This window comes from Salarias fasciatus, chromosome 6 (genome assembly GCF_902148845.1).
Source record: "Salarias fasciatus chromosome 6, fSalaFa1.1, whole genome shotgun sequence".
Lineage (NCBI taxonomy): Eukaryota > Metazoa > Chordata > Actinopteri > Blenniiformes > Blenniidae > Salarias > Salarias fasciatus.
In genome coordinates this window covers 3750152-3777925 of record NC_043750.1, presented here as the reverse complement: position 1 = coordinate 3777925, position 27774 = coordinate 3750152, and the positions used below count along the sequence as shown (strand labels likewise).

At 42.9% G+C, this 27774-nt stretch overlaps 1 protein-coding gene across 5 annotated transcripts; it reads right to left on the bottom strand.

Moving 5' to 3' along the window:
* Nucleotides 1–2806: 2806 nt before the first annotated feature.
* LOC115390267 (MICAL-like protein 2) lies at nt 2807–27455 on the bottom strand. Of its 5 annotated transcripts, none has more exons than XM_030094064.1 (17): nt 27132–27455; nt 24571–24619; nt 21749–21890; nt 21477–21664; nt 21215–21342; nt 20639–21120; nt 13606–14161; nt 13331–13521; nt 11410–11470; nt 10808–10938; nt 10437–10501; nt 9167–9290; nt 8859–8961; nt 6782–6855; nt 6561–6675; nt 5591–5637; nt 2807–4140 (listed from the first exon to the last, which is right to left on the bottom strand). In XM_030094064.1, exons 1-17 carry the CDS (start codon nt 27272–27274, stop codon nt 4061–4063), a joined length of 2679 nt encoding a protein of 892 aa, XP_029949924.1. In that variant the 5' UTR covers nt 27275–27455; the 3' UTR covers nt 2807–4060. The 5 variants fall into 5 exon arrangements, with proteins under 5 accessions (XP_029949924.1, XP_029949925.1, XP_029949923.1 ...); XM_030094065.1 differs by having other exon boundaries at nt 13606–14047; XM_030094063.1 differs by lacking the exons at nt 20639–21120; nt 21215–21342; nt 21477–21664; ... (1 more) ...; nt 24571–24619; nt 27132–27455 and adding an exon at nt 15848–20573 and having other exon boundaries at nt 13606–15649.
* Between the last annotated feature and the right edge of the window lie 319 nt (nt 27456–27774).

The window sequence follows — 27774 nt, the reverse complement described above, 5'->3', positions numbered from 1 at the left end:
GCTAATGAATAGACAAAAAGACAACTTTAAAATAATTCACAATGTTTCTAAGTCCAGAGTGTGTAAAGTGGTTTTCAAAGGTGGAAATAATCCCAGAAGAAATATAAGTTAAACAGAAATGATGGATAAAAATAAGATTTTGATGGAAGGCAGCGTCAAATGAGAGAAGATAAATGTTTCTGAGGGGCAGTGAAGAAAACAGATGCGTCAAATTGTGAACACGGCTTCCTTTTAAAACTTAAAAGAGTGAGGAAGAAGGCCGCGAAGGCCTGAGAAAACAACAACACCAACTGCTGATGTGGCGATTATACAACGTTAACCTGGATTAAACAGATACGAGGGACGGCTCGATTTCATTACGTTGGAACAGAAACCCGAAAAGCCACTAAGGTGTTCATAAGTCTGTGTGAATAATACGTGGCGGCCCACTGCGCTATGGAAATGAACCTCTTCAAAGTCGGTCTCCCACATTACGACGGCGCCTCCACTTTAAGGCGCATTTTCACCCCTTGGAAGATAAACATGTTCCAAAGTTAAGCAGAGACGTGATTGATTCAGACACACGGAGGCTCGCTGATGGAACATTTTATCACGCTTTGAGGGAGGAATCAACAAACATTTCCACACATAACAACAGGAACAGATGTTGCCTTTACACAGGGGGAGATTACACACTTTTTTTTTGTGTTTTCACACTAAAATACAGTTTTGAAAAACAACAAGGGGAAGCTGAAAGTCAATTTCCCTGCTCTTTTCTGCTTTTATTGTAATGTTTTCTCCTTCCTCTCTTCACTCGTGTAATTGGATATTTGAACTGTAGCAGAGAAATTGTTCCTGTGTTTAAAAGCTTAGTTTCTGTGTGCACGGCAGCTTGTTTTTGCATGCAGGCTTTCCCCCCTCCGCTTCACCCGCAGCTCTTACAGGTAAAATGACTCCAACTGCTCGGTTTCCGGTGCTAATCTGTGCAGTCGCTTCATTAATGTGATGGAAAATTGTGTTTTTAATATCTGAAGGTGAAACAGGATGGCTTTTATTCGACTCAAAATGCAATGCAAATAACTAGGAGCCACACATACAACTACAAAAGGAGAAAATAAACACAAACATTCACATTTCTGTTAGAAAGTACTGACTTAAGATGCTTTAGTTTTCTTAAATTATGCACTCTTACTCATATTTAACTTTTAAGTGCACACAATTTTGAATATTAATCAAACTACAGCTGGAAATCGCAGGAGGTCTGGATTCTTTTTTTATGGGAAAAAATAATTATAATTCTTATCTATGATTTATGGACCCTGTGATTCATTTTTTTAAAAAGTTTATTGTTGATTAATTTCAAATGTAACTAATTTATGGGTTTTATACTGAAGTGAATTAAATCAAACATCTACTGATCAAAAAGTGATTGATGCACTGTATATTTTGTCCTTTTACCTGGTTTTTTTTTTCTCACTATACTCTATATAAAATACTGAGTATACAACTATGAAGTAGTTGTACTTGAGGTCAGTTTTGAAGATTTCCACCTCTGCAGGAAAAAAATCAGGCCGTAAAAAAACTGAATAAATACAGGTCAAACCAGTGCTGATGTTTTTTTGTCTTTTTCCATGAGCTGAATGCATCTGAGATTAGATATTTAAAAAAAAAAAAAAACAGTTTTATAATAAAGTGAGTAGTTTTATGTGATGGTTTACATTTGCACATAAAAAAAAAGAAAGTGGACTTTTCTCCCTTGTTTTATAACATTTCATGGAAATAAACGTTTGTACTTCAGAACAGCTTAAAAAAACATGCTTCATCAGTTTGAGATTTTATTTGAATATTTTAATAGAAGTACATTTAGAAAGGAGATGCACATTGTGGCCACATTTTATTTTTTCGTACATGTGTTGTATGATTCTAGGCTGGACAGCAGGGCGTGGGGCCTGAAGGTTTTTCATATATGATCAAAATAAATGAAAAAAAAAAAAAAAAAACACGTTCTGTGGTAATAATGGAAAACAAGCGTGGACATGTGAGGTGACGAACTTGTTCGAACTTCCTGGAGTGAGAAAAGAAAAAAAAATGAAAAATTTAAATTTAATTCAATAGCACATGTGCAAAAGAATAAATTAGGAGCAAATAAACCGCTTAAACTAAATGATTGATGGATTTTCCAACGTTCTTCACTGAGAAACGCTCGTCACATGAAAAGACTCATGCTGCCTCCTAGTGGCCACGTGGAGACACTACAGCTTTAACACTACTGCTCTGATGGTTTCATTGACAAAAAAAAAAAACAAATCCGAAGCTGCAAAATGAAATTAAACTAGGAAAATGCTGTTAAGAGTGTCATTATGAATACAGTCTGTGTTTTTATTCTATTAGATTCAAGTCATACTAAGATCCCTCGAAAATACAGATTCATTCAAGAATCTGATGAAATGTTTGCGGGAGAATCAGCAAACTGCAGAGAAAGGCTTTAAAGCACAGTTTCTCTTGCTTTTTACAGAGTTCACACCATTATACCAATGTGCAGCACATCATTAGAACAATCCTGAGGACAATTACCTAGAAATATCTTTGAAAAAGGTAAACTCTCTGTATTTCCTGAGCTTTTTTTTTTTTTTTAACACAGTTTTTCCATTTCCTAAATTTTTATTTTGTAGTTTGTGTGTAGCTTTAAAAGTCTCTTGCAAAGTAACGTTATTTTCATTTTGTTTGACATGTGTGAGGACTGGAGATGGGGAATCAAACCTGCATCACTTCCACTGAAAAACGACCCGCCTACCCACTGAGCCACAACAGAAAACTCTTCCACTGATGAGAGATGTTATTTTTTTTATTATTTCAAACCAAAGCACATTTACTACATTAACTTATTTAAAATCCTTTTCCACTTTGTAAGTCACCCGAACATTTGAGAATATTCACAAATATACAATCTTGGAAGTTTCAGTGCTTCTTCGGCTGATTTACACATCATAATAAAGCACTGAGCCGACACGCAGTAACAGATCCAATGTGGACCATTTCTAACGTTCACGAAAGTGCACCGAATATTTACAGTTATAAGTCACAGCAGCTGATGGATCCATTTGCTCGGATCAGCCACAAAAACTCATTAAAAAAAAAAAAAAAAAAACACCAGTTGGCGTAAACAGACTGTAACTTTCAAAATCTTTAAAAGAAAAAAGGCTGGAGAGTCAAAAAAAATGGATAAAATCTTACTGAATGCACATTGTGGAAAATGTTTCTGTTATTTTAACACTTAGAAAGTGAAGAAACTGCATCTTATGTTCTAATAATCAATCTCTGGAAAATCTTCACCGAAGATCAACTCGCTGTAACAACGCCACCGTCCCAGACGAGCGTCTGAAAACCGCTCCAGCAAAAATCCATGCTGGAGCGGCTCTGTAGAGAAACGTACGACGAGCCCGGCGAGGTCAGACGGCGGCGAGCGGAGCGGCGGCGACACGGTCCGGTCGCCGGTGGTTTGTAGGCCGCGCGACCCCGGTAATGAGTCTGCTGCCCTCGCTCCCATTAGCAGCAGTGTTACTGTACACAGCCTGCAACAGCAGATCAATGAGCTGCACCAGTCAGGAGGCTGCCAGCGTGTGTGTGTGTGTGTGTGTGTGTGTGTGTGTGTGTGTGTGTGTGTGTGTGTGTGTGTGTGCGTGTGCATTAAGTAGACAGCTTAAGACTAGAAGGGGATTAAAACTAACAACTGGAGCACTGAACCCAATCACATCACGGCTGGTGAGTCATTCACCCCTCAACATCCTGTGTGTGTGTGTGTGTGTGTGTGTGTGTGTGTGTGTGTGTGTGTGTGTGTGTGTCACAGCAGTCAGGAGTACCGTCAGATCTTGAGTGACGCGGTGCGGACGGAGGGAAGGGCGTCTCTCCGGTGACGTGCTGAAGATGACAGACTGCACGTGCACACACGCACACACACACACACACACACACAGTGGCTGGCCCCTCCCTGTGTTATCCCGTGAATCACAGCCTGAGCACAGTGACGTTAAGCAGCACAAACATCAGAGGAGGCGGCGGCGGCGGCGAGCTCGGCGGAGCATCATCCCTCCTTCTTGCCTCCCCAGCTGAACAGTTTGGACATCGGAGACTTCTTCTTCGCTGGTTTGTCTTTCTTAATGCCTGAGACAGAGACAGACAGGGACAGAGGGAGAGAGAGAGAGAGAGAGAGAGAACAAAGTCCTGAAGCTTCAGATCTGTTTCGCTTCTTTAAATGTGCACAGACTGAAGGATCTACTTCCTGATGACCGTCACTACCGTCCGCAGCGGGGAAAGCCAGCTGAAAAGTTCCTCTGTTCACTGAAAGTCAGAGACGATCTGAGGAGGCGGGGCCACAGGAGATGTAACCAACAGCCTGGGGTTCGATCCTGCTCTGATTATGTTAAAGATGTGAACAAAACTGAAGAACGGTGGCTCTGAAACCTCCAGCTGAAAACCGATTGAACCGTTTTAACCAGGAGACCTGCTGCCGAGTTAGTTTATACTCAACATGTTTTTTTTCATTGTAAATTAGAAATATTGGCCACTCCACAATGATCACTTCATGTCTTCATATTTCATGATTATTTAATAAAAACACAAGATAAAATGTCTAAAATTTACAAAAAAAAGTCATGTGAACCCCTGTCTGCTCAGGGGTGACAGATTCTGCAATGAAAACAAGCGACTTTCTCTGGATTGTATTAAAAACTTATGAAATAGAAACTAATAATTAGAAATTATGTATAAAAATCTAAACATATTGATCACAAATTGTGGAAATGCAAAAAAAAAAAAAAAAACATTTTAAAAACAAGCGCCTTAAAACTATAATAAACTTGACAACTCTGCTTTAGTTCTGCTGCGTTTTCCCCCTAGTGGACAATTTAGGAATGGCAGCCACTATTAAAAAAAAAAAAAACAAACCCAGTTATTTATTTTCTACAGTAACTTTGAATTCTGAGTTCTGGAGACAGCTGGAACTCACTTCCTGCTTTAAACATCCTGAGTCATAATGGTTTCATGCATCGCTCGTCAGTAATAAACGTTTTTCCACCGATATGTGAGATCAACATGTTTACAAGCGAGAGACGATCGGCGGAAGCTGAGCAGAGTCTGAGGGATCAGGCCCGATGAAAACATCCAGCGTGACATTTTGGGATGGATTTGATTTGTTTTGTCGGTGTAAACAAGGCGACGGGCCGCATCCTCCGTCCTGTTTGTGAAACAACAAACACCCACAGCGCGAGCCGAGCGCCAAACTTCACGAGCGCGCCCAAATTGAAACGGATAGTGTTTAAGCCCACGGACGGCGCTGACTGGCTGCGACACCGTGACCTTTCAGCGGAGTTCCGTGAATCTCTCCAGTTTCGGCGCCGCTTTCTGTCGCCGTCATGAATATGCAAATGAGGCCCGGGTCAGATTATCCATTTGTCTAATAGGAACGCCGCCGACTGAAAGAGCGCTTGTGTTTGGTGCTTTTTCCATTAATGTTCATTAGATCAGACGCGATGCAAACACAGTAAAACACACACACACACACACACACGTCTCTCCAAGTCGAGGCCATCGCTCACAGGATGAAGACACTCACTGAAAGTCCTCATCATCTTGTCGAGCTGCTCGTCTTCCTCTCCCTCCCTGAGAAAAACAAACACACACACAGATTGTCAGTTTTCACCAGTGAGAGCGTAAAGTGTGAAACGTGAGAAGCTCTGATTCACATAACGGAGATTAATGTTGGAGGGAAAGAGTGATTTCTGGGTTTCAGAGCCTTGTTGTGCAGGAACCTCCTCTTCAAACCGGAATGGAAAACGAGGTTTTGTCAAACTACAGTCAAATTGTTTTTTTTCTTTCGCCCCAAATTGAAATCACTTCATCATAAAAACTCAAGTTAAGAACTAAAGTTTCAACACTGATTAAAGTTTCCTTACATATTTTAGCTTCAACACTGATTTTATCTATTTTCTAAATCACCTATAAAAGTACTTCGACCTTCATTTAGTGTTAGTTTTATTCATTTTAGTAGCGTGAAGTTTAATTTATCTCAGCTTCAGTGTTACTTCAGCCCTCGTTTACATTCATACATTAGTTGGAACAATTTAATTTAATCTTAAACAATAATTTCAGAGTGAATTAAAATATGTGTGTTATTGAGTGAGTTACTTAATGAGATAGTTATTCCAGCGTTTGTGAATGACTGCATCAGTTAGTTACTGAGTTAGTTACTCTGATACTTTGTACTTTAGTTAGTTTTGAAGTGAATTAGTTCTGAGTTATGGGCTATATAGCTGCTGAGTCCGGTTGTGAAACAGTCGCTGAATCAGTTTAAGAGTGCGTCACGCTCGACGTCACAGAGCAAAGCATGATGGGATTGACCCACTGACTGACGGGACGACATTCTTGGTGCAGATAAACATCCAAACAGGAAGTCCTGACGTTCTGGACGGAGGAGAATCCGTTCAGAAAGAGGAAACTGTTTGACAGCTGGTGACTCGACTGGAAGCCGTTGAGCAAGACGAGGATTTTCAAACCATCGAACCGCAGCCGAGGGCCTCACACACCTGATCCGGTCCTCGTCCAGACCTTCCACGATGGCGTTCCTGTCGTTGACGATCTCCACCAGCTTGGCCATCAGCTGCTCCTCCCTCCTTTTGTCCCACGCCGTTTTCAAATGTTCTGCACACACACAACACACACGCACGCACACACACACACACACGCAGGTGAGTCTTGACGAGTGTGTTTCTGACTGGTCCTGGTTCTGCTGGTCTGCAGGCCTCACCCGGTTTCTCCATCAGCCTCCGGAGCTCCTGCTCCACGGTCGGCTGCTCCTCCTCCAGTTCCTGAGTCCTTCCACTGAACACACACACACACACACACACACACACACACTCTTCACAGCCTGTCTGCAGTTTCCAGCTGATAACAGCTTCCTGTATGACATGATGGATTTTGTGCTTTCAACCTCCAAAGTAAGAGAGTTCTTTCTCTTCTTGGGTCAAATCTTCACCAGCATGATGTTTGTTAATTTTTTTTTTTTTGCAATCAAGAGTGTGTTTTGCAGCCTGAACTGACAGATGCCTTGATTTCATTTCATTCTTACATTTTATACCGACCTGATACCATAAAATAATGTGCGTTTGGCTCCATCTGATATATATAAATATGTTATCCAGAGCATAAACACAGTTCGTGGAAACATAATTCATCACAGCTCATTGTTGCTGCAATATGCAAATTGTGAGTGTTGATCATAAATTATAATTATACTATTTCTGAATTCAGCCACTGACATACAAAGCATCAAATATTTTCTTTTTATGTTTGGATTTGATATATTAAAAATACAGAAAAACAAGAAAATACAAACTGTTGCCTGATATTCAACCGTTCTATGCTACAGCAGACACCTCACATCCAACTGTACTTCTTATTCGTCTGTTATGAATTACGGATTACACAAAAAATTATTCTATTTTCATAATTTGACATCAGAAATGTTCATGGTTGGGTGTACAGATGTGTAGTGGTTCACACTGCTGCCTCACAGTGAGGAGACTGGTTTTAACTTTAGTCTTTCTGTGTGATGTTTGCATGTTCTCCCTGTGTTGATGGCTTTTTTCTGTTCTCTCTGTCCCCTGGCCTTCTCACACGGTCCAAAGACGCCTGTTTGGTTAACGGGTGTGAAGGTGTGTGAATCCTGCAAGTAATCGACTGGAGGCGTCTTTAAAATGGTTAAAATCGTTCAAGAAGGGTATAATAGCTAAAACGATCGGAAAACAAAGTCATAAAAAACTAGGAATGAGAAATAGGCAAGATTTCAAAAACATTTAAAAAACAGAAGAGTTGAAATTAGCGGGTTTGATTTATGAAGATGGAAAACTAAAAGAAAAAGTGATGATCAAAGCTTTAAACAACTGAAATTGATGAAGACAACAAATTATAAAATGCTAAATTAACCAAATAATCTGAAAAAGTGGAAAGACGTCTTGGAATAACTGCTGAAATCACAAAAAAAATTACAAATTCTCAAGTGTCAACTTTTCTGTACTTTAAGAGCGGAGTTACATTGGGAACCTGCACGTCTGCCACAAGGACTTCTGGGAAATAAGGCAGTTCGTCTAATGGATAAGAGCAATGGCATGTCTGAAATTCACATCAGCATGCATGGACTTCATATTTTATAATTAATATGCCTGGTTTATGTGCTCGAAATCAACAATATGCTGAGAAACCAACAGTTTAAAAAGGGGGAGATGGTGGAGATGGGGGGAGACGGGGGAGACAGTGGAGACGGGGGGAGACGGGGGAGACGGGGGGAGACAGTGGAGACGGGGGGAGACGGGGGGAGACGGGGGAGACGGGGGGGAGACAGTGGAGACAGGGGGAGACGGGGGGGAGACAGTGGAGACAGGGGGAGACGGGGGAGACGGCTCACTCGTGTCTGATTAAATACTGTTTATAGTGTGATGTAGAAATGTTTACATCCTCATGAGCAATTAGAGCTGTGTGTGAGGTTGAAGCAGCTGCCCGCTTCACACTTGTGTGGGGGCCCGGCGGCCGGCAGGGGGGGGCCGGACCGGGCCGGACCGGGTCGGCGGGGGGGCCGAGCCGGCGTGTTCCAGGACGGTCCTCGGTGGGACGGAGGAGGGAGGAGGGAGGAGGGAGCAGGGAGGACACTGGGAATTCAAACTGTCAGCCTTCTGGACACAAGTCTGTTTGGCTGATCGCTGAATAGTGGCACGCCCCTCTGCTAAGTGTGTGTGTGTGTGTGTGTGTGTGTGTGTGTGTGTGTGTGTGTGTGTGTGTGTGTGTGTGTGTGTGTGTGTGTGTGTGTGTGTGTGTGCGTGCGTACTCACATGTAGACCAGCTCAGACTCCCGGCGCATGGCCACCTGCTTGTTCCTGATCAAGTTGAACCACTCGACCATGAGCTCATCCGTGAGAGAGTCATCGTCACCCTCTGACAAACACACACACACACACACACACACACACACACACACACACACACACAAACACAAACAGTTAATCCCCCCCATATCACACCCCCCTCCTCTCGCTCTGCCTTTATTTGACACTGCTGAGGAGGAGGCTGGTACAGGCTACAGGACGTGAGTACCCTCTGTGTGTGTGTGTGTGTGTTTGTGTGTGTGTGTTGCCCTCACCGCCCTCGCTGCTGCGCAGCTTCATCTCCAGGTCCACTCCTCTCTTCTCCAGCTCGTTCAGATTGTCCTCGATCTGCTGCAGCTCCTTCAGGATCTCGTCTTTGGGGATGAAGTCCGGCTTCATCTGCAGGTCGACACACGAGAGTCAAAACGAAACACAGAGAAGGTCCAAACAGCTCAATAAGAAGAAAGAATAAATAAACAGCCCATCACTGAGGTCTTACCTTTATTGCATTTTTTTCTTGCTCTAACAGTGACTTAACTAAGTTCATAAATTGATATTTTTCTTTAATTTTTTTCGACAGTGACTCATTACTGCCACCTAGTGAGAGATCACGAGCTACACCACCTGCTGCTACTACTGGTCATTTTAAGAATCAGAACAAGAAGAATCTCTTTTCAGAGGGCACCAAGTTCTTCACATAACACTAAAATAACAAAAAATAAAAATAAAAATATGCTAATTTTCAATAATAAAGGGCATTCAAATTTATTTAAATCATAACTTCAAGCCCTTATAAGAGACAAAATATTAGGAAATGAAGACTATGGCCCCAAAGTCTTCATTTTCTAATATTCTGTCTCTCATTATTGTAGCAAAAGCTATTTATGGATGAGTATTTAGAGCCGTCTGTCTGTATCTCAGTCTGTCTGTGCACAGTGACAGTTGCCAGTGTGGAAAATTATTTGTCCATCTGAACCAGAATCTTCAAAATCTGTCTGTCTGTAATGAGGTTATCAAATGTTTAAAATTCTGATACTCTGTATTCAAATTTGTACATGTAATAAGAGTCAGGTGGTGTTAAGGAATATATCAAAACCTAATTTTGTACATTTGAAACAATTAAATGTCCTTAATTTAAATAGATGGAAAAAAAACAACGGAAACCAATTGACCAAATAATGCATTATATCTTACAATGCACAATCTTTAAATAGGATAAAATTTTCATTTAGATGTGTTAAAATTCATTATAATCACCCCATGGTACAAAAAATGTATTTTTTTAATGCAAATTCTAACTGCTAAAACAAAAAATTTTAGTTTTAAGGCAGCAAAGAATAATCTGGAAGTGATCATATGTGGCTCATAAAAGGTTAAAACTGAAAAATGTTCCTCTTATCAGTTTGTTTCAAGCCAAGAAAGCAGAAAAACTAAATAGTTTGCGTGTTTGATGTGTGGTATGTGGAGCAGAGCAGCTCCAGAGGACCTCAGAGTGTTCTGAGGGAAAAACATGCAGTAAATCTACGGTGAAACTTGTTGAAATACCTTAGAAACCTTCGACTCCGTCTTGGTGCCATTTGCAGTTTTGTCTTTCTGGCCATTCTGAAAACCTGAAGAACAAAAAAGGAGAAAATAAATGCAGGAAAAACAAGACTTGAGTCACTGGAAACTATGAAAAGTTCATTCAGAGTGAGAATATTTGTGGGAGAGACGTATAAAAGCATGTTTTGCTTCCCCGTGTCTTTATCTTACTTTACCTTGAAAAGTTCAAAAGAACTTATGCAACAAATTTCACTTTCTGATTGTTGGGATTCTCCACGGACAACAGAGGAAAAATAATAAACTTGAACTGAAGCGATCGGGTTGTTGACACGGTTTCCATGCTGAAGTTTGGGGTGGGGGTGTTTCATCCTTACTGTTGGGCTGCGGTGGCGTGACAGAGATGCTCGGACCGGGGAGCTGAGAGGAGGCCGACGGCCCGACGAGCGAGCTCCTTCCAGCCCCGCGAGGCGGAGGCTGAGGAGACGACTGTGGAGCATCGGCAGGTCTGAGGAGGGAAAACCAGAGACAGTCTGATTACCGGAGATTCATCTTTTAGTTTTGATTCATGAGAGCGAGAGGGGGGGGGCGATGAGCTCGGAGCAGGGAGCATATGCTGCACCGCGGAGGACTCCGCTCAGCCGTGTGGCGGACGGACAGAGAGCGAGCGGCTCCGGCCCCAGAGCGACGGCCGGGGCCATTTGGAGGAGCAGCAGGTCCAGACTTCCTGTGGGAGCAGCGATTGGAGAGACGGATGAAGGACGGCATCATGGGACGGACGGACGGAGGGACGTATGGATGGATGGATGGGCATCAGGAGGAAAAAAAAGAGCTCCGTGATGTCGGTACACTCAGAGCCCACACACACACACACACACTGCGCCCCCCGCCGTCGCCGCTCTGTGGCCAGGAACCAGAGCCAGCACGGGACGGGACTCAGCAGAACAGGAGCGACGTCAGAGAATGAAACAAGCCTCACTTGGTTTCTTTGGAGACGGGTTTGAGCATCGACCTCCAGTCGGCAGGCGACGCCTTTTCTGCTGAAGAAACACATTAAACTTCACTGGTTTGTTCCGCAGTTACAGAGTCTTAAACCTTTTCTTTCCCGCAATGAATAATATTATGCAGCATTTATGCAAAAAAAGGGAGATAACACACAGACCACTGTTTCTATCAGAAATCAGACATTGTGGTAAACTAGTAAAGTTGATCGTGAAAGTAATAATTCAAATTATTTTATTCCAATTTATTCATGATGAACTTACTGAAAAGCGTATCTCGAAACTCATTTATCACCTGCAGTGAAAGGCAGCGGCGAAGGTGACGTGTTAAAAACTTTAATTATATTTTAGTAGATAAACAATTCAACCGTTTTCTTATTTAAAATTCACACTTGTTACCACAAACTGCGAGAGTGGACTCGCTGTGAAAGATTGCCTGCTATGCAACAATCTGAAAGGTTTATTGTTTCTGCAGTTATTTCTACATCGCTGAAGTCAAAAGTAAAGTAAATTTCTTTAAAATTTAAATGTTATAATAATGGTCTTTGGTAAAACAAATTAGGAAAAACATCAGATTTTATGAAATATTGTAATATTTTAAAGTACCTTATCCTTGATTTTTATGTCTTTCATGTCTCTGAGCTAAAATAACAGATAACAGCAATAATAAAAGAATAATACTGAAAAATAATGAAAATTCTTCAGATGAATTGAATATATGTGGTTTCATTGCAAAATGAACTATTGACAATAAACTTCAGCAATAACTTCAAATCAGGGTGAGAAAAACAGATGAACAGTATTAAAAAAAATAATAATAAAAGTACCACAAAAGAACTAATCTGAACAAGATTTCTGTGTTTTTAAAGACTGACAGCTCTGAAAAGTTTGTAACATCTAAAAATTTGCTTTCACACACGCAATCCGACTAAACTTAACATTTCATTTGCAAAATTATTTGTCAAATTAAACACACTAAGACTTAAAAGTCAATGACGTTACTTTGCAAAACGAAATCTGACGGATCATGACTTTAAAAAGGGGGAGTGTCCACCGCTTCTGAATAATTCAGCCTAGAGGTCATGACGACCAAACAGGCAAATCTTCATGGTTTAGAAACAAAGCGCTGCGAACAAAGCCAACAAAAACCAGAATGATTGAGAGAATCAGGTGACGGGCGGAGACGTAAGGAACGGGAGCGTGAAGCCACGTGAACAAAACACAGAGGAAGACAAACCCGGGAAACCTGAAGCCAGAGTTCACTGCGCCGATACGAGACGTCGCGCCACTTCCAGATTGCTTTTATGGTGCAAACTGTCAACCAGCACTATAAAAAAGTGACTTTTATTTCCAGACGTGGATGTAATAAAGCACTGAAACATGATTATCTTTTTTTTTTACTTCACAGATCCAGTGTGGTTTGATGAACAGAAATCAAGATTTATTTGCAAGTTTATGTTCCCAGAGTTTGTTTCGAAATGAATGCACAGGCATAAAGCGCCATACGCACAGGCCATCATCCATTCACAGAAAGGGAGACAGGTGAAGCGTGGGCAGAGCGCCTGCCCTTGTAGTATTTGTGTTTAAAGGGAAATTGCCAAAAAAAAGGAAAAAGAAGTTTAGTGTCTTTAGCCACGATTCTCTCATGATTGTTCTTTCTCTCTTTTTAATTCTGCAATGTTTTCATCTCTTTACAGTGCAATCATTACCAGAACTGACTGGAACTTTTAAATCTTTATTACAGTGGCAGCTAAATGTTCAGTTTAAGAATTCCAGCATTTTCTCAGACAGAAAAAAAAAAACATCACCTCTGCTGACGTTTACCGACAGAATCCTCCTTAAGAAATTGAACCAACATACCACCAGTGTGAGCTGAACCGGAGGTGTTGGGAGATGTACCTGCACACTTTGTTCCTCCTCTCTCTGGGGTCCTGGCTCTCGGTTCGCCTCGGCCGGAGGGGCTCGGGGAAGTTCTCGAGGGGTCGCCCGGGGGATGCAGGTCGGCCAGAATGGATGGGTCGACTTTTAGCTTCACCCGTCCTCTGACGCCCTCCGTCGGCTTCTTTGGTGTCTCAGTTTGAGATGCAGGTCTGAAGAGAAGCAATGAAACTGTAATAAATCCGATTTCTCACCAGATCTTGAAGAAAGATAAGTGTAATGTCATGATCACTTACTTGTCAGTGTTCTTCAGAGCCACAGTTGTGAACGACGGCTTGCTGTTGTTGGCGCTCTCCTCGGCCAGTTTCTGGGAGATGAAAGCTGCTGCTGAAGATTTTGTCTTGTTCGCCTGATTGCCGTCCTGTTTGGCAGCAACCTTCTCCCCCGCTCCAGACGCTTTAGCTTGATGTTGTGGCTTGTCAGAGCTCTCATTCGTCACTTTACCTCCGATACCACCAACATTTACAACCACAGTGACAGCCTGACCAGCTTTGGCCTCTTCTTTCTTACCACCCCGACCAACATTTATGTCCAAGCTGCTGGTCGTGGTCTTCTTCTCTTCGTCTTTGGCGGAGTTGTCAGATTCGAAGAACTTGAGTTTGGACTGATGCGTCTTTTCTGCGATAGTGGAGGTACGAGGAGCAGGAGTCGGCCTGGTGCCGCCAGACGTGGTAGTGACTGTGGAGAGACTCGACGTTAGTCTGGATGGAGACGAAGAGGTAAAAACGCTGGAGACGCCTTGGATTGTGTTGGGTTTGTCCGTCAGTCTTTCCTTAGCAGTAGAAGAGAGACCTGATGCAGGCCGAGAAGGAGACAAAGAAGAGAAAGAGCTTGAGATGGCAGGATCGGTAGGGGACTGATCGGATGAACCTTCATTGATAGAAGAGGAAACCTGAGACATGTCTACTGAACCTTCTTGAGCTGTAGAAGCAATGCCAGATTTGTCTGTTGGAAGTTCTTTAGTTGAGGAAGTAGCTTGAGATGTATCTGTTGAACCTGCTTTCATGTTTGAGGTATTGGGAGAATTGTCTGTTGAACTTCCTACAGGGCTGGAGGTAATGTATGTGCCTGACAATCCTTCTTCAGCAGCAGAAGGTATGGGAGATTCGTCTGTTCTAACTCCTTTAACATCCTGAGATTCATCTGTTGAAGCTTCTTCAGTGGTGGAAGTAATGTGAGACGCATCTGTTGAACCTTTATTAGTGGCTGAGGTAATCTGAGATTTCTCTGTTGGACTTTCTCTAGCAGTCTGAGATACAGCCGTCGAATGGTGTTTTGCAGTGGAAGCATTGTGGGAGGCGTCTGCTAACTCTTCAGCAGCAGTGGGGCTTTTGACTGAGGAACTTTCTTCAACCATTTGAGCTTCATCTGTTTGACCTTCCTTTGTGGAAGTAATGCCAGACTTCTCTGACATTTCCTTGGCAGTGAATGGAAGCCCTTGTGTAGTTTGTGTAGAAGATGAGGATGTGTTGCTGCCAGAGACACTGTGGGTGGAATGAGACCTGTCTGCTGGACTTTCTTGACTAGTGGAAGTAATCTGAGGCTTGTCTGTTGCACCTTCATCGGCAGTGGAACTAATGAGAGGCTTGTTTGCTGGACTTTCTTTCGGAGTCGAAGTAGGGTGAGCTGCATCTGTTGACCTTTTGCTAGTAGTGGAATTAATGTGAGATATATCTGTTGAACCTTCTTTAGTAGCTTGGATTTTGTCTGTTGAGCTCTCTTTAGGAGTATGAGATTTTTCTTCAGCAGTGGAACTGATCCGAGGCTTGTCGGGTGACTTTTTCTCTGTACTCTGAGATTTGTCTGTTGAACTTTCTTTCACATCCTTGGCTCTGGATGAATGCTCTGATGCAGGATGGGGAGAAGATGTGGATGTGACTGTGCCGGAGATGCTGTGAGTCACAGAGGATTTGTCTGCTGAACCTTCTTTCTTTGTGGAAATACTGTGAGATTTTGATTTTAGGGTTTCTTTCGTAATCCAGGCTTTGTAGGCTGAGCTTTCTTCAGTTTGAGATTTGTCTGTTGAGGTCATATGAGATTTGTCTGTTGAACTTTGCTTTGCAGTCCTAGATTTCTCTGTTTGATCTTTGTTAGAAGAAACGTGAGATTTGTTTGGAGGACTTTGTTTTGAATCTTCTTTGTTGGTGGAAGTACTGTGAGATTTTGATTTTAGGGTTTCATTAGTAATCCAGGCTTTGTATGTTGAGTTTTCTTCAGGACTGAGATATTTGTCTGCTGGGCCATCTTTTGTTGAGGAAATTTGAGATTTGTCTGTTGAACCTTCTTTTACGGAAGAAATGTAAGATGTGTTTGGTGGACATGGCTTTGAACCTTCTTCATTAGTGGAAGTATTGTGAGATTTAGATTTTAGAGTTTCTTGAGCAATCCAGGCTTTGTATATTGAGCTTTCTTCAGAATTGTCAGATTTGTCTGCTGGACCATCTTTTGTAGAATTAATGTCAGATTTGTCTGTTGAACCTTCTTCTATAGATGAAGTGTGAGATGTGTTGGGCGGACTTTGTTTTGAACCTTCTTCATTAGTGGAAGTATTGTGAGATTTGGATTTTAGGGTTTCATTAGTAATCCAGGCTTTGTATGTTGAGCTTTCTTCGGGATTGTCAGATTTCTCTGTTGGAACATCTTTTGCTGGGGTAATGTGAGATGTGTTTGTTGGATTTGGTTTAGAATCTTCTTTGTCAGTGGAAGTATTGTGAGATTTAGATTTTATGGTTTCTTTAGTAATCCAGGCTTTGTATGTTGAGTTTTCTTCAGGACTGAGATAATTGTCTGCTGGACCGTCTTTTGTTGAGGTAATGTGAGATTTGTCTGTTGAACCTTCTTTTAAAGAAGAAATGTGAGATGTGTTTGGTGGACATGGCTTTGAACCGTCTTCATTAGTGGAAGTATTGTGAGATTTAGATTTTAGAGTTTCTTGAGTAATCCAGGCTTTGTATATTGAGCTTTCTTCAGAATTGTCAGATTTGCCTGCTGGACCATCTTTTGTAGAAGAAATGTGAGATGTGTTTGGAGGACTTTGTTTTGAACTTTCTTCGTTAGAGGAAGTATTGTGAGATTTTGATTTTAGGGTTTCTTTAGTAATCCAGGCTTTGTATGTCGAGTTTTCTTCAGGATTGTCAGATACCTCTGTTGCACCATCTTTTGTTGAGGAAATGTGAGATTTGTCTGTTGAACCTTCTTCTACAGAAGAAATGTAAGATGTATTTGGTGGACTTTGTTTTGAACCTTCTTCATTAGTGGAAGTACTGTGAGATTTTGATTTTAGAGTTTCTTTAGTAATCCAGGCTTTGTATGTTGAGCTTTCTTCAAGACTGTGAGATTTGTCTGCTGAACCATCTTTTGTAGAGGTAATTTCAGATTTGTCTGTTGAACCTTCTTCTATAGATGAATTGTGAGATGTGTTGGGCGGACTTTGTTTTGAACCTTCTTCATTAGTGGAAGTATTGTGAGATTTAGATTTTAGGGTGTAATTAGTAATCCAGGCTTTGTATGTTGAGCTCTCTTCGGGATTGTCAGATTTCTCTGTTGGAACATCTTTTGCTGGGGTAATGTGAGATTTGTTTGTTGGATTTGGTTTTGAATCTTCTTTGTTAGTGGAAGTATTGTGAGATTTAGATTTTATGGTTTCTTTAGTAATCCAGGCTTTGTATGTTGAGTTTTCTTCAGGACTGAGATATTTGTCAGCTGGACCGTCTTTTGTTGAGGTAATGTGAGATTTGTCAGTTGAACCTTCTTTTACAGAAGAAATGTGAGATGTGTTTGGAGGACTTTGTTTTGAACCTTCTTTCATAGTCAAGAGAAATCTTTCAGTTGGACTTTCATTCATGATTTGGGATTCGTCTATTGAGTTTTCTGTAGAGGGTGTTGATCTGCCATTAGCGATCCGAGCTGTGTCTTCTTTTGTTGAGGCAATGTGAGATATTTCTTTAGAACTTTCTTCATTAGTGCCCGCTTTGTGATTTGAACCTTCTTTAGCAGTGGAAGCAATTTGGGACTTTTCTGTGAAATCGTCTTCAGTAGCCTGACATTTCTCTATTGAAGTTTCTGTAGTAGATCGAGATTTGTCTGCTGGATGTTCTTCTGTGGAAGCAATGTGAGCTGTGTCAGATGGACTTTCCTGAGTAGTAGAAAGAGACCCTGCTCTGTCTGCTGGACTATCTCCTACATTGGAAATAATGTGAGATTTTACACTTGAGCTCTCGTTAGTGATCCAGGAGTCTTCTTTAGGGGTTTGCGACCTGTCTTTATTTGTCCAAAATATGTCTGTCACTCTTTCTTTAGGAATGTGAGAATCTTCTGTTGGTCCCTCTTCTGTTGATGCAACATGATATTCTTCTTTTGAACCTTCTGTTGTAGTTCGAGATCTGTCTGCTAAACCTCCTGTAGTTGTGACAGTGGAGTGAGATGTATCCTTTAATTCTTCTTTTATATTAGAAGTAATGTGAGATATGTCAATTGAATTCTCATCAACAGTGGGAGAAAGACTTGCTGCATGTTGGGAAGACAACAGAGACAGAAAAGGGTTAAAGATGCTTGATGCGATGTGGTGTTGGTCCACTAAGCTTTCCTTGGTTGTGAATGTGGTGTGAGATTCATCCATGTCTTTGTCTGTTGAGCTTTCATCAGTAGTGGGAGAGTGATCTGGCTGGGAAGAAGATATGACGGTGCTGCTGATTGGATGACATCTGTATGTTAAACTTTCTTTGTACACTTGAGATTTGTCTGCTGAGCCTTCGTCGGCAGCGGAATGAGGCCCTGATGCATTCTGGTCGAAGAATGACGATGTGAAAGTGCTGGAGTCAGTGGGAGTGGTGTCAAATGTGTTTGTAGGATATGAAGACATGAGAGATTCATCTGGCAGACTTTCAGCAGCAGTGGAAGAAACATCTGATGCATGCTGGGAAGACAACAGAGACAGAAAAGGGCTGAAGATGCTTTGACTGACGCGATGTTGGTCCATTAAACCTTCCTCAGTTGTGAAAGTGGAACGAGATTTGTCTGTGTTTCCATCAGGGGTTCTTTCTATTGAGCTTTCTTGAATAATGGAATAAAGTCCTGATGCGTGACGAGAGGAAGATGAGGAGGTGAACGCGCTGGAGATATCAGGAGTGGTATTAAATGTGTCGGCTGAACCTTTCTCAGTAAGGGTAGCAGTGCAAGATGTGCTTTCTAAAGTTTCTTCCTTAGTGGAAGTCATGAGAGATTTGTCTACTAGCCTTTCAGCAGTAGAGGAAGAAACACCCGATGCATGCTGGGAAGACAGCAGAGACAGCAAAGGGCTGAAGATGCTTCGAGTGGTGTGTTGTTGGTCCAAAATACTTTCCTCAGTTGAGAAAGTGGTGCGGGTTTCATCTAAGTCCTGGTTTGTGTTATGAGTTTTCTCTGTTGAGTTTTCCTGTGTAGTAACAGAAAGCTCTGGCTGGGAAGAAGGAATGAGAGAGGTGGGATTGTTAGTTGCATAAGATTTGTCAGTTGAACTTTCAGCAATAGTCCAAGATTGATCCCTTGAACTTTCTTCGATAGTGAAAGAAAGACCTGATGCATGCTGGTCAGAAGATGAAGATGTGAAAGTGCTGGAGACACTGGAACTGTTGGGAGATTCGCTTCTAAGATTTGTAGTGATCAGAGATTTGTCTTGTGGACCTTCAGCAGTAGTGAAAGAAACACCCGATGCATGCTGGGTAGACAACAGAGACAGAAAAGGGCTGACGACGCTCTGAGTGGTGAGATGTTGGTCCGCTAAACTTTCCTCGGTTGAGAAAGTGGTGCGGGTTTCATCTGTGTCTTTATTTGTGTCATAAGTTCTGCCTTTTGACCTTTCTGCAACAGTCCAAGATTTATCCCTTGAACCTTCCTCGACAGTGGAAGGAAGAAATGGTGCATGCTGGTCAGAAGATGGAGATGTGAAAGTGCTGGAGACACTGGGAGTGGTGTGAGATTCGCTTCTAAGATTTGAAGTGATCAGAGATTTGTCTTGTGTACTTTCAACAGTAGTGGAAGAAACACCCGATGCATGCTGGGAAGACAATAGAGACGGAAAAGGGTTGAACATGCTCTGACTGGTGAGATGTTGGTCCATTAAACCTTCCTTGTCTGTGAAAGTGGTGCGGGATTCACTGATTTCTTCCTTTGTATTGTGAATTTCGTCTGTTGAGCTTTCCTTAGTAGTGGAAGAAAGCTCTGGCTGGAAGGAATGAATGAGAGAGGTGGGATTGTTAGTTGTATAAGATTTGTCAGTTGGTGTTTCAGCATTAGTCCAAGATTTAGCCCTTGAACTTTCATTGATAGTAGAAAGAAGAAGTGATGCATGCTGGTCAGAAGATGAAGACATGAAAGTGCTGGAGACACTGGGAGTGGTGTGAGATTCGGTTGTATGATTTGAAGTGATCAGAGATTTGTCTTGTGGACTTTCAGCAATAGTGGAAGAAACACCCGATGCATGCTGGGTAGACAACAGAGACAGAAAAGGGTTGAACATGCTCTGAGTGGTGAGATGTTGGTCCACTGAACCTTCCTTGGTTCTGAAAGTGTTGACGGATTCATTTAGGTCTTCATTTGTGTCATGAGTTTTATCTGTTGAGCTTTCTTTCGAAAAGGAAGAAAGTTCTGGCTGGGAGGAAAACGTGCTCGAGACACTGTTAGCTGTATGAGTTGCTGCAATAAAAGATTTGTCCCTTGAACTTCTTACGGCAGCTGAAGGAAGCTCTGATTCATGACTTTCGGAAAATGAAGATGTCAAAGTGCTGGAGACCGTGGGAGTGGTGTAGGTTTTGTCCGCAAGATTTGTAGTTGTGACAGATTTGTCTTGTCGACTTTCCACAGAAGTGGAAGGAAGCCCTGATGATGTTGTAAAAGTGCTGGAGATACTGGTAGTGGTACGAGATGTATCTGTAAGATTTGTAGCAATGAGAGATTCGTCTTGAGGACTTTGAGCAGAAGTGGAACTAAGCCCTGATGGATGCCATTCGGTAGATGAAGACGTGAATGAACATTTATCTGTTAAACTTTCTTTTGTAAACTGAGATGTGCCTGTCGAAGCTTCTTCAGAAGTGTAAGAAGATTTGACTGTTGGGCTTTCCTGAGCAGCAGAAGAAAGCCCTGATGTAGACCAGGCAGAAGATGAGGATGTCAAAGTGCTGGAGACATCGGGAGTAGTGTAAGACTTACCCATTCTGTATTCATTGGAATCAGACAAAGTAGAAAATGTGCTGGAGACACTGGAAGAAGTTTCTTTGGCATGGGAAGACGTACCTGATGCAGGCTGGTATGAAGACGAAGAGTTGAAAGGGCTGGAGCCGCTGGTGCCAGATTTGTCCGTCAAGCTTTCTTTAGCAGCAGAAACAATCCCTGAAGAGGTAAAACGACTGGAAACGCCTGGAGTAGAGTGAGGTTTGTCCACCGGACTTTCCCTAACAGTGGAAGAGAGACCTGATGCAGGTCGGGGAGAGGAGGGGGAAGTAAAAGGCCTGGCGACATTATTGGTGGTGCGGGGTTTGTCTGACAGGCTTTCTTTAGCTGTCAAAGACAAACTGGTTTCGGTTCGGGAAGGAGACGGAGACGACGAAGCACGAGAGTCGGTTGGTTTGTCTCTCAGCCATGACGGGCCAAGCTGAGAAGACGTCTGAGCAGGAGTGTTGGTGTTGGGCTTACTGGACCCTGTTAGAGGACTGAATCTAGAAGTCTGAGTGTTGGTGGGTAAATCCCGAAGAGGCGAAAGAGTGGACGTCAACGACCTGAAAGACAGAAAAGCCAACGCAGATGAGTACTGAGGAAAATGCTCAATAGATGAAGAAAGGTAGCCTAAGATTCAAGCCGACTGATCCTTACTTTGCACAGTGCCTGTGGTAAAGCTTTCCGTCCACGAGCTGTCGTTGCACCAGGTGAACATGCTGGTTGCATGACACACATTTGTTACTCAGGGTGCCAACCTGATGGGACTTCTCAGCTGGAACGTTCTGAAAATGGGACGACAGAAGGTGTGAGGGCGTCTTTATCAATACCGGATGGAACATTTCAAGACAACATGAAGGACTCTAAGATCACGACGTCTCCAGAATGTCGCTTTGATCAGTCCTGAAGAAAAGCTGACCTGTGCTGAATTCCTGGTTTGCCTTGGTGAAGGAGCAGGCCTGGTGATGTTGGAAGACGGAGGAGGGCTGTTCTCTCGGGCAGGTTTAGAGGAGGGGAACACCCTGGACGTCACCGGCTGGTTCTTCTTCCCCGACGGCTCATCGGTGGAACCGTCAGCAGGACGTTTTATACCTGCCATCCCACCGACTGAGAGCAGACGAGAACACAGAGGCACAGATGAGGTGACGGTCGAAAGCAAAGAGGGACACAGTGAAAGACTGGAGCACTCACTCGGCGATCGCCCGTGGAAGTAGTTGTAGTATTGAGAGACATATGTCAGGATACTGAGTCGGTCGGGAACCCGAAGAGCCACCATGTCTTCTGCATCCAGCAGCGCAGGGATTCCCAGCTCCTGCTCTGCAACCCCGAATGCCTGTCCAGAAATGTAAAAGATATTTTAAAAAAAAAACATATAAATGCAGAAGACAGCACTGACCGTCTTCAAACGCTGCAGCACACTGTGCAGGAAATATCTTTATTAAAACCATACCATCATTTTCACATCTGCTGCTCTGTTGCTTTGAAAGAAAATATGCATTCAAGCACTCCTGGGTGTGTCTGTTCAAAAAAATGAGGTGTGATCTGGAACATTAGTGGTACCTTGTTTTTCTAAAGAAAGACATCTGCTGTGCTATTCAACTCCGAAAACCAGATCTTAATCTATTGTGCTGTGTTTTTTTGTACTGCTGCGTGTCCACATGAACTCATTTGAGGAAGGATTGAAGTTTTTTTTTCTTCTCAGGTGTATTATCTACGTGGTTATTAAAATACTTTCAGCAGCATCCATGTTTGTTTCTTTCCAAAGCTGATAATTAACTCACGAGGCAGCAGTGCCATTACAACACTGTAAAATGTTTTATATAAAATCATGTTTTATTCATCACATGCACTCGACAGTACATTACAGGGACACCAGAGAGCTTTCACATGTCTCTACTATCCACATTTACACACAATGTACATCTCTTGTGTAAGGCTGTATATGTGCATTGCAAATATATAAATACATGTCTATATTCACTGTAAATTCTCAACATCTTTGTTTGTATAGTTGGTTATATTGTTATTAATCATATAAATATGCACAAATTAGAGAACAACATGTAATATATGTTTTCCCTTTCTCTTTAGTATTATTAGTATCTTACAATATTTATGATTATTTTATTACTAGTAGTAGTATGCTATATCAATATTTCACCATCTATTTTAGTATTGATGCTGATGTGATGCAACAATGGGACTTTTCTGAATTAAGGTTAGGCATATCTTTGCAAACTAACATACCATGTTTTTCACAATTTGTGTACACACAACACACATGCACACGCTTAGATTTCATATTTGTTCATGTCATAATTTTTTCACAATCTGAATTACTTCAGAAGAAACAGCGATCATATCAGCTGCATTAAGCATCACTTGACTAGAGAACAAAAAAAGACTATGGCTAATGCTGAAGCATCAACAACAAACTGTCTGTGTATTTAAAATAATCATCTCCAAGTACGTTACTAGTGAAACTGAAAGTTATTACAGCAACGGCTCACTTCACAATGCCTTCATTCCAATCCTGCTAGACAGAAATGATTTATTACGCCAGGATTGCCCTCACTGCTGAACTTCAGCTGTCACTTTCACTACTGCTTAGTAAATATGCATTTTCAGTATTATGATTCTGCTAAACACGTGCCTGTAAATAACCATAAAAATTCACATGATCCCATTAAGTCATACTAAAGACATAAAGAGGACTGAGACACACCCATTTAACCTGCACCCTGGACTTCAGACTGGACTGGTCTGTCTTGAGCAGTTCATTAAATGAACCATAAGAACAGTTTACCAGCTGTGCTTTCTTGCAGTTTAAGCCAAAATTCAGCAAGAGTGACAACTATTTATTAGTTTTTTCCACATTTATTCTCTTAACTTGAGCTTCTCTCAGTCACAGAGCTTGAGACAAATGAAGCAGCTTCAGAGGGAAATGAAATGAAAGTGAAAAGGCTGAAACACAATGTCTGAAAATGAAAGTGTTCTGTATTTATTTTTCCTCTGTGCCACAATCGACACAGAGCTTTCAGATTCTGGAGAACCTCGGTGGTTTCCAATGAGTCAACACACATCCGTGAGGAAATTATGACTTCAAGGTATTCTCCACTCTCCATATCGCCGTTGTTTGAGGATGTTTACTGAGCATTCAATCGAACTAGATGTAGTAGCTTCATCTGGCCGGGAGATAAAAATGTTAAGATTTCAAATAAGCTATAAATTTGTCAGTCAGCTGACGAATGAAACCTGCTCACTGTTTCACTGATAATGATTCTGCTGCGTCTGAAATCAACGGGAAAATAAGAGATAAACTTATCAGCTCTCACGCTGAGAAACAGAAACCGTTTCGCTTCTCTTCTTCACTTCACTCATTCGTAGAATAAGACCTCAGTAAATGTATAAAAGGAGTCAAAAACAGCGGCAGGAATTCCTCTAATCTCTGGTGCATTTAGATAACTCTGTTCAGTCCTGTGTCATTTTATTTGACAAGAGCTCCTTAAAATGTGGACGAGGTGGGAAACGAGGTGGGAAGCAAGGTGGGAGATTGAAATTGAAGGACAACCTTTTCCTTCAGCTTCTTCCTCGTTTGTGGGTGTTATCAGCTTTTACTGGGTCTGCATCACTTTGCATCCCAACACGTTGCACTGAGTTCTTCAGTCTCACAGTATTTTTGCTACTTTTAATGAGCATTCCTTTTAGAAGTCAATCCCAGTGTGTATAACCGGGACACACACTGAAAACCACACTACAGTCACCAGTTGACCTCGCAACATGTGTTTAGGTTGCGGGTGACGCCAGCGGGCCAGCAGAAAATCCACAAATGTGAAGGGAAAGCAATCCCACATTTAAATACCCTCATCCACGTCTATTCATATATTCTATTCTGCGATGAAAATAGTGAGCAAAACCAGCTTTACAGATTCAAAACAAAAGAAATGAGAGGCAGAGCTGCAGTCTGTGTTCACGAATGTGGGATCGAAATGCAGTTTGGAAACGTGTCTTACCAGTTTGTTGTTGTCGTAGACATTTTCCTTCTTCAGAGAATCGTAATTGCTGCAACAGAGCAGAAAAAAAAAAAGAACATGAATAATAAAGCAGATGTGATCCAACATCCCCTCCTGCCTCATCTGTTTACCAGCCGGACGGACCGGACACATGCTGTCGAGTCACGCATACCTTCCTCAACTTCTGCACACATCGTGACAATGACAGCGAGACACATGAGCGGCGTGACGGCCGCCGGCGGGCCGGCGCTCCGCCGCTGGAAGGCCTCAGCCTGCACTTAACACAGTGGCTATATTGAGCAAAAAGCCTGGAACCCGCGTTTAGTCATGTAAACATGAAGCGTGCTGCCATGCTGGTCTGGCTGAGGCTGAGGGCGGGATGGGGGGGGGTAACGGGGGGGTGGGCGCTGGAACGGAGAGCAGCTGCGTCTCCTCCTGAAATGAAAGCAGCGCTGTCTGTCTGTCTAATGACCCCTCTGGAGCAGAACCAGGCCAGTCTGTGTGAAGCTGGCCACCGTTCAGTGGGAGACGATGAGCGGAGGCTTTGGAATATCTGAAAAATGAAGGTCGAGTCCAAGGCCCCACGTGGAACCGGTGCCAACGCACTTCACAGCCCAGCCATTGTTCCGCGGTGGAAACTGCCGGTTTGATAGCAAAAATAGTCTGGAAACAAACAAAAAAAAAGGGCTGATCAAATTACTTCCTATTGACACTCAGAGATGAACCTTTGATTTACTGTCAAAGATACGATCGTTCTTTTCTTATGCAACATCAGCAGCTTTTGAGGACGGACTGTTTGCTCTGAGTCTCCAGGATGTTCACATGTTTTCAGTAACCAGCCAAGGTTTGCCCTTTGCTCTGTGCCTCCTTGAACTGCATCCTGAAAACACTGGAGGGCTCATAAATTACCCACAGTTCCCAGCATTTTGTCCCAACAAAGACAGAAAACAGAGCCAGGAAAGTGTCCCCTTCCCTTCACAGCTACGGGACAAATGAACCTGACCTCTGACCTGGAGATAGCGGCAGCCCCCGGTCAAACGCTCACGTTTCCCTCCAGAGATCAGCCAAGGATTGTGTGATATGTATATCATGATGTCCAGCAGATCTGGCTGCTGTGGAGACTATTATATCTACAACCGGTCTGTTTAAAGGATTTAGAGAGCACAGACAAAGACATGAAAATATCCAACCAGCCAGTGCTTCCTGGGTGAGAGGATTTGGACCACCAGGTTGGTGAATTTCAATCCAATTCGGTTTTATTTGCATTGAACTAATTGTAATGGCCGTCTGATGGCATCACGCGGCAGTTCAGCAGCAGTTGGAGCAGCGATGGAGCGTGTGTGGCGAATTAACCTTGGGCTGAAAGTGGACCTGCGTTATTCTGGCACACCCACACTGGGAAAATTGAATTTACCCCGATTCTGTCGTCCAAACAATCCTGGACTGAGATATTTAATCTGGCCTGCCAGATGCTCACCATTACCAGGACAAACCACCCGAGCTACCTGGGGAGCGGCTGAGCCGCTGCCGGGCGCCAAACCCATTCGCCGTTCAGGCCAAGAGGTGATTTGCGGTCCAAGAAAACGCTGTCAGACTCCACGGTAAAATGACAGGCTCGTGCTCATCAAACTGGGTTATCCACACACAGACTCCACCTCATCAGGACCAGATCAATGGAAACCAGGTCGTTAGACTTCCAGAAAAATCAGTCTGAGGAGAACTCAGTTAAATTCGCGGTTTAAACATTTGCCAGATCTGTGTGTTAATAACCAGTCTGAACTGGATCTGGACTCTGGACGGCCTGAACCTGGACAGGATATGAACCTGGCTCAGTTTTGGATCAGTGTATCTGGAATGAGCCTCTGTTCATTCATGGCATAGCTGCTCTGATTCTGGATTGGTGTCACTGTCATCATTAGGTCAAACCTTCTGATTGACAGCATCAATTCATTTCTACACAAAAGAAAGAATGAGTGAACCAGTTCGGAGCTCGGTCTCTCTCTCTCTCTCTCCCACTGTGGTTATTTATAAGGCCCTGTTCAGACGGCAACGTTTTCACTAAATCACACAGTGTGAGCATCTCCAGTTTCCACCAGCAGCATTTCAAGCTGTTTGCTGCTGTCATTACTTTTTAAATAATCACAATGTTCTATGAATCAGTTATGACTAATCACACTTTCCGTTCATGTTTCTTGCCAGTATTATTAATTTTTTACAGATCTAAAGATCGCGTTGTCATTTCCTGCACATGATCAATAAAGTTGATCGATTTGAAACATTGTCACTTTTATCTCACGGTGCATTAAAAGAACAGCCAGTTGCACATTTAACGCGGATTATAATCTGTTCCTAAAGTCTGAGCAGACTGGAAGCTTTCTTTCTCTTTTTTTTTTTTCTCTGTAGATCCGTGGAGTTGAAACTTGTAAAGCAGGAAACCAAAACTCCTGAGCTCCGCCTTGAGTTTTCTGGAGACTTTCCGGAGTGTGTGAGTGTGTGTTTGAGTCAGACTCGCTCCCGTTCGGGGTTCGCGGTTCGCGGTTCGGGGTTGGGCCGGTACTCACATCAGGTCGGGTCTGTGTTTGTGGATGAGCGCGCAGAACGCCAGGCCGTCCCGGAACGACGTGGTCATGTTGGTGATGGACACGTCCCGGTACCCGTCGCACTGGATCCGGCACCACTGCTGCAGAGCCTTCACGGCCGCCATCCCGGAGCTCGGAGCCGGACTGATCGGTGCGCGTGTGCGCGCAGCGGCGGCGGCGGCGGCGGCGGCGCGGATCCCCGCGGCTGCCCGCAGCTCCCTCCGTCCGTCCCTCCCCGCAGAGAACACACTCTGCTTCCGCACGGGCTCCGGATCAGGAAGCGCTCCGGGAGTGTGTGCGAGTGTGTGTGAGAGAGAGAGAAAGTGGGAAGAAGCTGGAGGAGACACCTGTTAAAGGTCGCGGTGACGCAGCGCGGAGCTCCGCCCGCAGCTTTCTTTAACTCTTTCACACTTTTCTCACACTCTCCCAGATTAAAGTTTAATAAAGTGTCTCAGATCTCCAGCGTCCAGTCACGAGTTCATCCAGCGATTCCCAAAGTGCAACGACTTCATTAAAAGTTCACAAAAGTCATTGTGTGTAATTCCCAAAAGGCATATTTCTGATTAAAAAGTTATTTTTTTTAGATAATATTTTTCCAGCTCGAGCTCAGTGGCTGAGACAGATC

Excerpts from the sequence above, each read along its gene's own strand:
- LOC115390267 (XM_030094061.1), bottom strand. The coding sequence starts at position 20,558 with ATGGGTAAGTCTTACACTACTCCCGATGTCTCCAGCACTTTGACATCC. Across the intron at positions 13,522-13,605 it reads GCTCTGAAGAACACTGACAA|ACCTGCATCTCAAACTGAGA; the intron begins GTAAGTGATCAT and ends GCTTCTCTTCAG. Across the intron at positions 6,856-8,858 it reads GAGTCTGAGCTGGTCTACAT|TGGAAGGACTCAGGAACTGG; the intron begins GTGAGTACGCAC and ends GTGTGTGTTCAG.